This window comes from Citrus clementina, unplaced genomic scaffold (genome assembly GCF_000493195.1).
Source record: "Citrus clementina cultivar Clemenules unplaced genomic scaffold, Citrus_clementina_v1.0 scaffold_5, whole genome shotgun sequence".
NCBI classification, from domain to species: domain Eukaryota; kingdom Viridiplantae; phylum Streptophyta; class Magnoliopsida; order Sapindales; family Rutaceae; genus Citrus; species Citrus x clementina.
This window is the reverse complement of record NW_006262201.1, coordinates 6,401,659-6,411,577: the sequence shown is the minus strand read 5'-3', so window position 1 is coordinate 6,411,577 and position 9,919 is coordinate 6,401,659. Positions and strand designations below refer to the sequence as shown.

At 32.1% G+C, this 9,919-nt stretch overlaps 1 protein-coding gene across 3 annotated transcripts in view; it reads left to right on the top strand.

Annotated features, from left to right (window-relative positions):
• Positions 1-7,073, top strand: part of LOC18041595 (DExH-box ATP-dependent RNA helicase DExH7, chloroplastic) — a 30,877-nt gene extending 23,804 nt beyond the window's left edge. For 2 of the 3 annotated variants that reach the window (XM_024182925.1, XM_006431650.2), the window contains exons 25-35: positions 563-646; positions 743-841; positions 946-1,086; positions 1,393-1,463; positions 2,256-2,325; positions 3,231-3,323; positions 3,982-4,194; positions 5,124-5,216; positions 5,826-5,948; positions 6,302-6,394; positions 6,609-7,073. In XM_024182925.1, coding sequence (XP_024038693.1) covers positions 563-646; positions 743-841; positions 946-1,086; positions 1,393-1,463; positions 2,256-2,325; positions 3,231-3,323; positions 3,982-4,194; positions 5,124-5,216; positions 5,826-5,948; positions 6,302-6,379 — 1,065 coding nt within the window. In that variant the 3' untranslated portion in view covers positions 6,380-6,394; positions 6,609-7,073. Of the gene's footprint in view, positions 1-562; positions 647-742; positions 842-945; positions 1,087-1,392; positions 1,464-2,255; positions 2,326-3,230; positions 3,324-3,981; positions 4,195-5,123; positions 5,217-5,825; positions 5,949-6,301; positions 6,395-6,588 lie in introns of all 3 variants that reach the window. The other variant, XM_024182924.1, reaches the window with a different exon arrangement.
• The last annotated feature ends 2,846 nt before the right edge of the window (positions 7,074-9,919 follow it).

Genomic DNA, 9,919 nt, shown 5'->3' with positions numbered 1-9,919 from the left:
TTATTGCCTTTAATGTGACTCTGTGGTAATTCTTTATAGATCTTTTTGGGAAAATTGCCTTTCTTCTCCATTCATCTAAACTGGGGGGTGTTGCCTTCATTCTGTGCTTTTGGGTTTCCATTTTGTTGTGAGATTATGCAGTCACATAGATCCTATTCAGCATTCGACTGTATAGATCTTTTTGCGAACTTTAGGGGTTCTTTCTTTCTGAACTCCTTGTTTACTTTTTATACATGTTTTTGTTCTAAATACAAGTTTCTATGTTCCTAATTTAAAAAAAAAAAAAGGAAAAGAAAGAAAAAGTGACTCTTAGTATTTAGTAATCACTATTTCCTATTATAAATAGTTACTTGAATTTCATCTGATTTTTATTTATTTATTTATATTTTGAAGAACCAACTTTCATATGCTTGATAAAACTTTTCCTATTCTAAAATGTTCTTTACCTTAACAACAAAATCATTGTTTCTGATGTCACAATTAGTTGCTGTTACTTCTTTTCCTGTTATTGTACCTTTTGAATTCAGCTTACTCTAATGCTGTGCTATTGGGAATTATCTAGGTTGGTGCTATTGAAGGGGATGAGGAATTGACCCCTCTTGGCCATCATTTGGCCAAACTTCCTGTTGATGTATTGATTGGAAAGGTGTGCATCAGTTTCTTCCTTTAGTTTGGGCTTTTATTGGAATTATAATATTAATTTAATCCTTTTCCCTTGGATAAATTCAATGGTATTTTTCAGATGATGCTCTTTGGTGGAATATTTGGTTGCTTATCTCCCATTCTCTCTATATCAGCTTTTCTTAGCTACAAATCACCATTTATTTATCCCAAGGATGAGGTACCTTTTTAATTCTAGACGAATTATTTGTTGTTTCCTAAATTTCTGGAAAGGAAAAGAAATAATTTTATGGACATAATTATTCTTCTTATAAACAATTCCAGAAGCAAAATGTTGAAAGAGCTAAATTGGCTCTATTAACTGATAAGCTAGAGGGATTAAGTGATTCAAATGACAGTTCAACGCAATCTGACCATCTGGTATTGATGGTTGCATACAAGAAATGGCAGAAGATATTGCTCAAGGTCAGTTGTTTTGTTTACTATAATTTTGAAAGCAGATATATTCTCAAAGTGTTGATAACTGAAAAAAAGAAAAAAGGAATTGCAAAGTAATAAATCTTCCCCCCCTTCAAACACTTTTAAAAAAAATCTACAACTACATTATGTGTTGCAGCTAGTTTGATTGCTGTTTTACCATGATGCATCATGCTAAACAGATTACTCATTGATTTTATTTGAGAGGATTCTGTATTTTCTTAATTGCATGCTGAATTAATGCAATTTCTCTTACTGCATTGTTTACTTATATGTAAAATTTGATTTTTGCAGAGAGGAACTAAGGCCGCCCAGCAGTTCTGCAGTAAATACTTTTTAAGCAGTTCTGTTATGTACATGATCAGGTCTGGTTTTCTTTTCTTTTGGGGGCTTCTTAATTTGAATCTTTTAGGGTTATGTAAATGCATCATGCTTTTACTTGCATGTGATATGATGAGCTAGCGAATCTTGAAAAACTTCTGAATGTTGTGGCTTATGGCGCATTTGCTTCGATGGATAACCCATCACTTGCAAGAAATTATGTTTCATATTCTTCCCAGCGAAATGTTGGTTGTTGAGTGCTTGAAAATAGACACCAGAACCTATGAGATTCTGTTTAATGAAGTCGGGTTTCCTAGAAGGAAATAGCTATGATGTCAAACATGGTTGGTTCATTAGTCTTTTCTGAAAATATCATGTCTAAACCTACTTATCAACTTGATATGATGCATTAGTGCTTTGTCTCTTGGATATCTTTTGTCTCTTGGATTTCTTTTGTAAGAATTTTTAAAATTCTTGGTGGTGTAAATATGGATGTTATCAGTTGGCTTAAACGGATGTGATTTGGTACATTGTAAATAACTGAGTTATCACTTCAAAGTCTGAAAATCATTCAATTGGTTGTTCATTGCAGAATTACATCCATATAGAGATAATAGAACATTTTGTTGTCAAAAAGAAAGTTGGTCAATGCACTAGAAATTATTGCTTGCCTGTCAATTTATGTTCACAGAATCATGTCTAAGGATAACCTGGCATGTGTTATTAAGAGTAATTTGATGAATGTGAGTTGACTGTTCAATGAATCAGTTTGTTGTTTCAATTTTCAAATTAGTCAACCTTTTTCAGTTTTCTGACAATTTTTCTCACATTCACAGAGATATGAGGATACAGTTTGGAACATTGCTGGCAGACATTGGACTGATTAATCTTCCAAACAAAAATCAGGTGTTATGACTTTCTTCGTTGATTTATGCATGAGTTTGTGCCACTCATGAACTCTACCAATTGTTATATTGTTTCTGATCAATGGAACTGAATTTGGATCAACTTTGTAAAGCCTGTCCTATCAAAATTGCATGGTTTATATCTGCATTTATATCTGCTTTTTAAACTGTATTTTTTTCTGTACAGAAAACTTTTGATAAGAGACGAGTTTTAAGATACGAGTTTGAATTCGTTCTTTGGCTTAATCATGGACTAGGTTTGGATTGTAGAAGAAAGTTTTAGGCTGTGGTTTATTGGGTTCCCCATTTTAGGGTTTTAAGACAGAGGAATTGGGATTGCAGACAATAAAGCACCATGTTGGCATCTAAAATTCTTTCCAGCCTTGAAAGTGAAAAAATTGTTCTGTCGTACATTAAAATTGTTTATTTTCGAAACTTCTTGGAAGTATTCATGAATTTGCAGCCTTTATTAAGAAGTGCTATGAATTTCTCTACAGCTTTTCAGCAGATTCTTTGCAATGTTGTTTTTCCCAAAACAGAAGATAAAGTGTAATGACAAGATTACCAAATGTACTATGTCGCAATGGCAAAAATCAGAAAAAGACTTTTGGAATAGTGAGTAGGTAAACCAAAAAATGTCCAAGTTTATGGAACTCCAAGAAGTTTATTGTGCTTGCTTTTGGTCCTGGTTTTTAAATAATTCGAAGATACATATGTTTTCTTTATTCAATCTTAAATGGGGTGGAGTTCTGGGTTTATCTGAAGATTTCCTTTGCTGTTTGCTTTTTGGGTTGGAGCTGTTATGTCTCTCGTATTTTACAGACAAGAGTATTGATTATTTTCTTTTATTACTTTTGACATTTATTTTGTTCAATTTCTTGACCAATATATGCTTTCTTGGCTCAGACTGGGGGTAAAAAGAAGGACGACCTTGACAGTTGGTTTTCTGATGAATCACAAATGTTCAATATGTATGCAAATCATTCCTCTATTGTGAAGGTAAGACCAATGTTGCTTTTGATTGTTATATGGTTGCTTACACAGGTTTCTTCATTATATAAGTTAATTGTTCATGTTACTCATCAAGTGATATGTTGTTATACTGGTGTCTGTTGAGTTGTCATTACATAGTTGGATTTTAATTTCTCTTCATCAATTTTTAAATTTCATGAGCAACCATGAAGGTCTATTTGAAGGAGGTCTGCTTATGTTTACATGTAAACCTTTGCAAAAGATCTTGGAACTTTTGTGCTTAATCATTGGTGCTATTCTGCATACATTGTGGAAACCCATGATATTTAGTAGTTGACGCAAGATGGAAGTGATTGAATGCTAAGCAATTTTGGAAAATTTTTATGGAGTTGATCTGTCAACTTGCTTGTAGATGTAGATTTTCATCTATGTTTCTTTCCAAAGGAATTAACTGGGAACTTGTTCGTTGTTACTTATCATGTCTTGCAGATAAATTATTCATTTCTTTTTGTATTTTATATCATATGGTTTTGTACTAGGCTCTCTAATTTGAAATGTTTTTTCTTATTTGGCATATTATGGTGCTGTGATATGAAATGTCAATCGAATTGTATCTAACATATATGTTCCAATTAATCATGACGACCCTTGCGATAGAGATAGTTCCTGAATTGCTCTTTTGTAGGCAATACTATGTGCTGGTCTGTACCCTAATGTGGCTGCCACTGAGCAAGGAGTTGCTGGAGCTGCTCTTAGCAACCTTAGAAAGTCCTCTAATTCCGCAGCGAAGGCTCATCCAGTCTGGTATGATGGAAGAAGAGAGGTTCACATACACCCTTCTTCAATAAACAGTCAGTTGAAATCATTCGAGCATCCATTCCTAGTCTTCCTGGAAAAGGTATGCATGCTTCGGTCTATGGATATTCTATTTTATAGTCTCATTGTTCTTGTTCTGTTGCTTGAGAGTTGTGAATTTGGTCACTTCCATTATATTAAGTTGCTAGCCACTTACCGAGTTACCTTTGGTCTACATATGCGGTAGCTTGCTGGCTGATAAATTGGTGCTATTTAAGCCATCTATACCTGTTTATTGTCATTCTTTTTATAGATATGTGGCTAATCAAATTTACTGATAACAAAAACAAGAACTGAAGTTAGTAAATGATTGTTTAACAATTTATTGGTTGGAGAATTAATTTTTCAATATACTTGCCCACTCTGTGTAATGATTTAATAGTCATTGTACCAGCCATATCACCTATGTTGTCACTACCATTCCATTTGGAATTATTGAGTTGGTTTCTATGACACAATATGAATCAGCATATTGGTATAAGGAAGTTGGAATTGGAAAAAATTAGGCATGGTTCTGTTAACTTCTTCTTCCTGTCCTCTTAAGAACATAGTATGGTAAGCAAATTACTTTTGCTAAGAAGGGAAAAATGATGTAAACAAAATAAAACGGTGTCATGTTTAATTTATGTTTTTGATGTATTGTTATAATGAGCTGTGTATGATGGGCAATATTACCTGATGTGAAGGTATCTAAGCATTTGCAAACTTCCACTTTTAAAAGGATAGAAATGATGGGAGATAATCGACTAGAGTGAATAAATATGGAATTTGTCTGTCCCGTGCTACATCAATGGTAGAACTAATTCAACTTCTGAATCCCATAATCACAGTTTAATGCAACCCGTGTGAAGCCTCTTTTCTCCCTTACACAAGTTCTTAAGCAATAGGAATGGCCAATGGATGTTGAATAGTGACTGTAAAGTGATTACAGTTTACAAATATAAATCATCTTTGAATTTTGTTTGTTTCCAGGTTGAAACCAATAAAGTATTTCTGCGAGATACTACCATTGTCTCTCCATTCTCTATTTTGTTGTTCGGAGGTTCCATTAACGTTCAGCATCAGGTATCTATTCTTTCTACTGCCACCTATAAATTACATGTTGTTATGCTATCATTTGCTTATAAAAAGTCTATTCTGTAGAAAGACGTGTAAGCGATGTTGTTTTCCCATATGGACCAATGATGCTGCCAATTGTTTCATGATTTCTTACATACTTGTGCCATCCACTTTGTCCAGTTTATGCTTTTAGAAGATTAGATTCTTGTGCTTAGTGTTTGTATAAGGTCGTAGATCACTACTGTTTTGACCTAACGAACAGATTCACACATTGCAACAGTTAGGAGTTTTAAAATACATAACCAAGCTCACAGTATAAAGTCATCTTATGCTCTTAGAGGAATTTGGAGTCATTGAGTATGATTTGTTCTACTAATTTTTTCTACTCTGTGGTTCCTTACCTAAAATCTTTAGGATTCTGGATAATGTGATGCGTTCCAGGATTTGCTTCCAATTATAAACTATTCATTCAACACTTTTTGATCATGATTCATCCATCTAATAAAAGTAAACTATATGGCCCAGCAAAGCTGAGATGAGAGAAGAATTTGAAAACATCTAAGCTTCCAAATGTCTTTTATTGTTTCAAATTTTTAATTATGATTTGCTTTGCAGACCGGACAGGTCACAATAGATGGTTGGTTAAAGGTGACGGCACCTGCCCAAATTGCTGTCTTGTTTAAGGAACTACGATTAACTCTTCATTCTATTTTGAGACAAATGATTAGAAACCCACAGGTATCCTTATAACACTTATAATCTTCTTATCAGAGTGTTTTTTTTTTTTTTTTTTTTTTTGCCTGTTTCTTTTGCAATTTATGGTGATAAATTACCTTGCATTGGGGCTTCGGCATTATAATGATACCATGCCCAATTTATTAAAATAAAAATAATATCATCAAGTGGTTTCCTGTAGTTACAGGCTTTCAATGGTTTTTCATTGTATACAATTCTTCCATTTCCATATAGTATGAATAAAAGTGCAGTAACTATCTTTTGTTCTCACCTGTTCAATTGTTTGCTTGACATCACAACCGTATGGCGAAAGATAAATATTCTCTTTTCCCTTTTCTTTCACCTCTTTAATACAGAATTCAACCATTGCAAATAATGAGGTTGTCAAGTCTATGATCCAGTTGTTGTTAGAAGAAGACAAACCCCAAAAATAATTTATGGACACCAAGGTATGCATATAAGTCTTCGTTCAAATTATAGCTGACCTGACATATTTTATGGGGGTACATATTTCCTGTTTTTCTGATTCATAGGGGTATAAATAATTCATTTTCTAATTCACTTATTGTTTCTTTCGTACTTGTTTTGTGTCTAATACGAACTGCATCGTAACTTGGTCACGAATTCAAAAATAATCGTGAAGTCAATTATTATGCATGACAGGAGATGAGCGCGTCTCTGTCAGCTTATGGTGGGTATGCAAAAACTGAGCAAATTACTCAATCAGAGTTAAAGTACACAGTCTTTGATGAAGCTCCGGTTGAAAAGAAATCAAATAACAGCTTTTTCATTTGGGGGTTAAGTTCACTTTTTCTTGTTGGCTGGCCGAATTTTTCATCGATAACGTTCTTGTTCATTAATGTTCTCTAGGTTGATGTCACAATGGCCTTTGAGTTTTTTAGGAGAACTTTGTTATGGTTCAATTATATGAACAGTTAATAGGAAGTAGGAACCCAAACTCCTCAATTTTAAGAGGTTAGGGTTTATATTACCAACAGTGTAACGATAATATTTGGATATGACCAAATACGACACGATAAGCTCAAATTATAGATTAAAAAATAAAAAGTAAATTATAGAAATAAGAATGAGAAATGGAAACGGCCAAGATTATGATATATCACGTGTGGCGTGTTCAGTATTAATTGTTACTGATTAGTATTTTCGCATAACAAAAATGAGAATGAAAATGGTGTTTTCATTGTATTGTATTTTGAATTAATTTAATTGTGTGTTTGTATGGGACGATTCTATGAAGAAATTTTCAATGGGGGTTTCCGTAAATACAATGCTGTAAATAATTCTATCCCACACTATATAAAATGCAGAAATTCCCCCCTTTTTTTTTTCCTCTGATTTCATGTATCATGCATTTAAGTTATGAAAGTAGTCTCATTTTTTAAAACAATTTTTACAAAATATATATGTGCGAGTTATATATTTGTGTTTAAAAAGTTAAATAAGGCTAGTTGTTCAATCTCTGTAAATAATAAAAAAAATTCAATTTTAGAAATGATTATAAAAAAGTACTAGTGGTTTCACAAACTCAATTCTTCTAAATTTGTAATTATGTAAAAAGCAACAATAATTATACGGCTAGAATATTCTTATACGCATTTTTTGTTTTGTTCTTGTATAAATTAATGTGTCAATACGCTATTGGTGCGTATTGGTTTGATGATTGTCATATCTAAATACGTATATATTTAGAGTATAGTCTGCAAATTTACTGAGATTATCCCTTAAATTTACTTTCACAAAATAACACCTCTATTTTGTGAAGAGAGGGAAAGGATCATCAGGAAGGTTTGAACTTTTTGAGTTACAAGTCCAATGGCTGCTTCGGATAATTAAATCGCTGGTTGTTTAAGGCAATCCTATTTTCTTGGTTGTTAATTCCAGTTTCGGTTCCAAATATCTGAATTTGGAACAAAACTAAATTCGTCTAGAGAGTGGTTCAATACTTGCTATTCTTCGTCTCGAAAATGGTCAGCTTACTGCTCCTTGGCATGCAGCTTCTCAACAGGTGGTTCGTACTGCTTGCTTTTTCATGTCTTTGATGATGCATGTGGTTACACACACATTTCTTAATAAGTTTATGGAAATTTATAGTGGAAGAGCGTTTATTGGGTATTATAAAAACAATAAAATGTAAGTGATAGATATTAATTTCAGTAAGGAAAAAAACGGATAATCTCTCTTTAACTTGAACACTGCAAATTAAATGGTGGCACATGATCAATTAGCTAATAAATTCTCTGTTTAATTTAGCGTGAATTCTCCTCTTCCATTAATTTTCCCCTTAACCATTCTTGGGTTTGTGTTGGTCATACTTTGTGAGCCTAAACAAATGTTTTTGAGGCTTAGCGCAAGCAAATATCTTTACGCTAACGTTATTTATTTCTTTTCTGGAACGGAGTAGCCGTTCTAATCCATGTCTTCAAACCTTTCTTATTCCATATATCGATCATGCCTGTTACCAAATCTCAGTTTAAATATAGCAAATATGTCAATATTATCGTTCAAAATAAGTCATAAATAAATCAATATGACATCAATAAATTTATAACATAATATGGATACAATACAAATATATAATATTAGTTATTTTTTAGTAATATTACTGTATATTAATTGATATATATATTCATATCATAAACGTATAATCATGTTGAAGTGGTCCAATATGAATATAACACTCTTATTCATCGTGTCGTGTCGTGTTAATCAATTTTTTAATCGTACTAATATTTATCAACATGAATACAGAAAAATCGTGTCCTTGTCATGTAATTTTGCCGTGACTCCATTTTGCCACCTTTAAGTCGGACCAGGCTTGCTTATTACTTTTTACCCGCACTTCAAAGCTAAAATATGGTTTCAATTTAAAGGAAATTCCTTTTGCAAAGAAGAAGAAGATTATCTTAGTATATGCTTCAACGTTTATGCTATTCTTCTAATTTGCATAATCCATGTCTAACAAACTAACATCAATCGAAATATCATTTTGCTTTATGTTTAAAATGTGTTAATTTAAAATCTAAAATCAAAGAGTTCACTTGGGTGATTCCAAGGGCATGTTGCATCATTCTTCACTAAAAAAAAATTAAAAGCCTGTCTGATTTCATCTAATAATTTCCTATGATTTTCTATGTTTCGCAGCTAACTAATAGGTAAATGCCCATTGTAATTGAAATTGTGCAACCAGTAGGTTAATTGTGGAGCCTGAGCCAGTTTATGTTTTATAGAATGCCAATGATCTGTTATGCAAACAGATAAATTAAACATTATTAATGCTTGCATGTATCACTCACCAATTAAGAGTATATATAGGTTATAACCTATACAGCATGATGAAAATTATATCTTGCGATTGTCTTTTAATTTTAATTTTTCTTTTCGACTTTGATAGTATTCTTTGATGAGTTGTATTCAAAAGAGAGAAATCTATAAAGGACATGCTTCTAGATATAAAAAGAATATTATATTGCAAATTATCACGATATATGATACGCCATTTAAGAAACATAAACATTCTTAATTAGTAATATTGGAGTTCACTTCACAAAAATAATGAAAAAGAAAGATGGCATAATTAATTAAAAACTTATTTGCATAATAGAACATGTAGGAATGGTAATGGGTACTACCTGCAGTGAGTTTTCTATTACCAAACCACTACTTACAAAGAAATTTAAATTATCAAACTTGCCTGTAACCTGTAGCAGATTTTTTATTTTATTTTTAAAAGTCTGTCTGCTGCGGGTTTTAACAATTACTGAACTCACTTGCAACTTGCAACTGATTTTTTGCTAATTTTCTTATTTAAAATCACAAATATTAAAAATATTTGTGATAATACATAAAATCTTAAATTATATAATTTAAGATATAAATTTATAATAATGCCTAATAAATCTGCATATAATATTCAATTTTGAATTTCATCAATGTAAATAAGAAATTAAACCTTC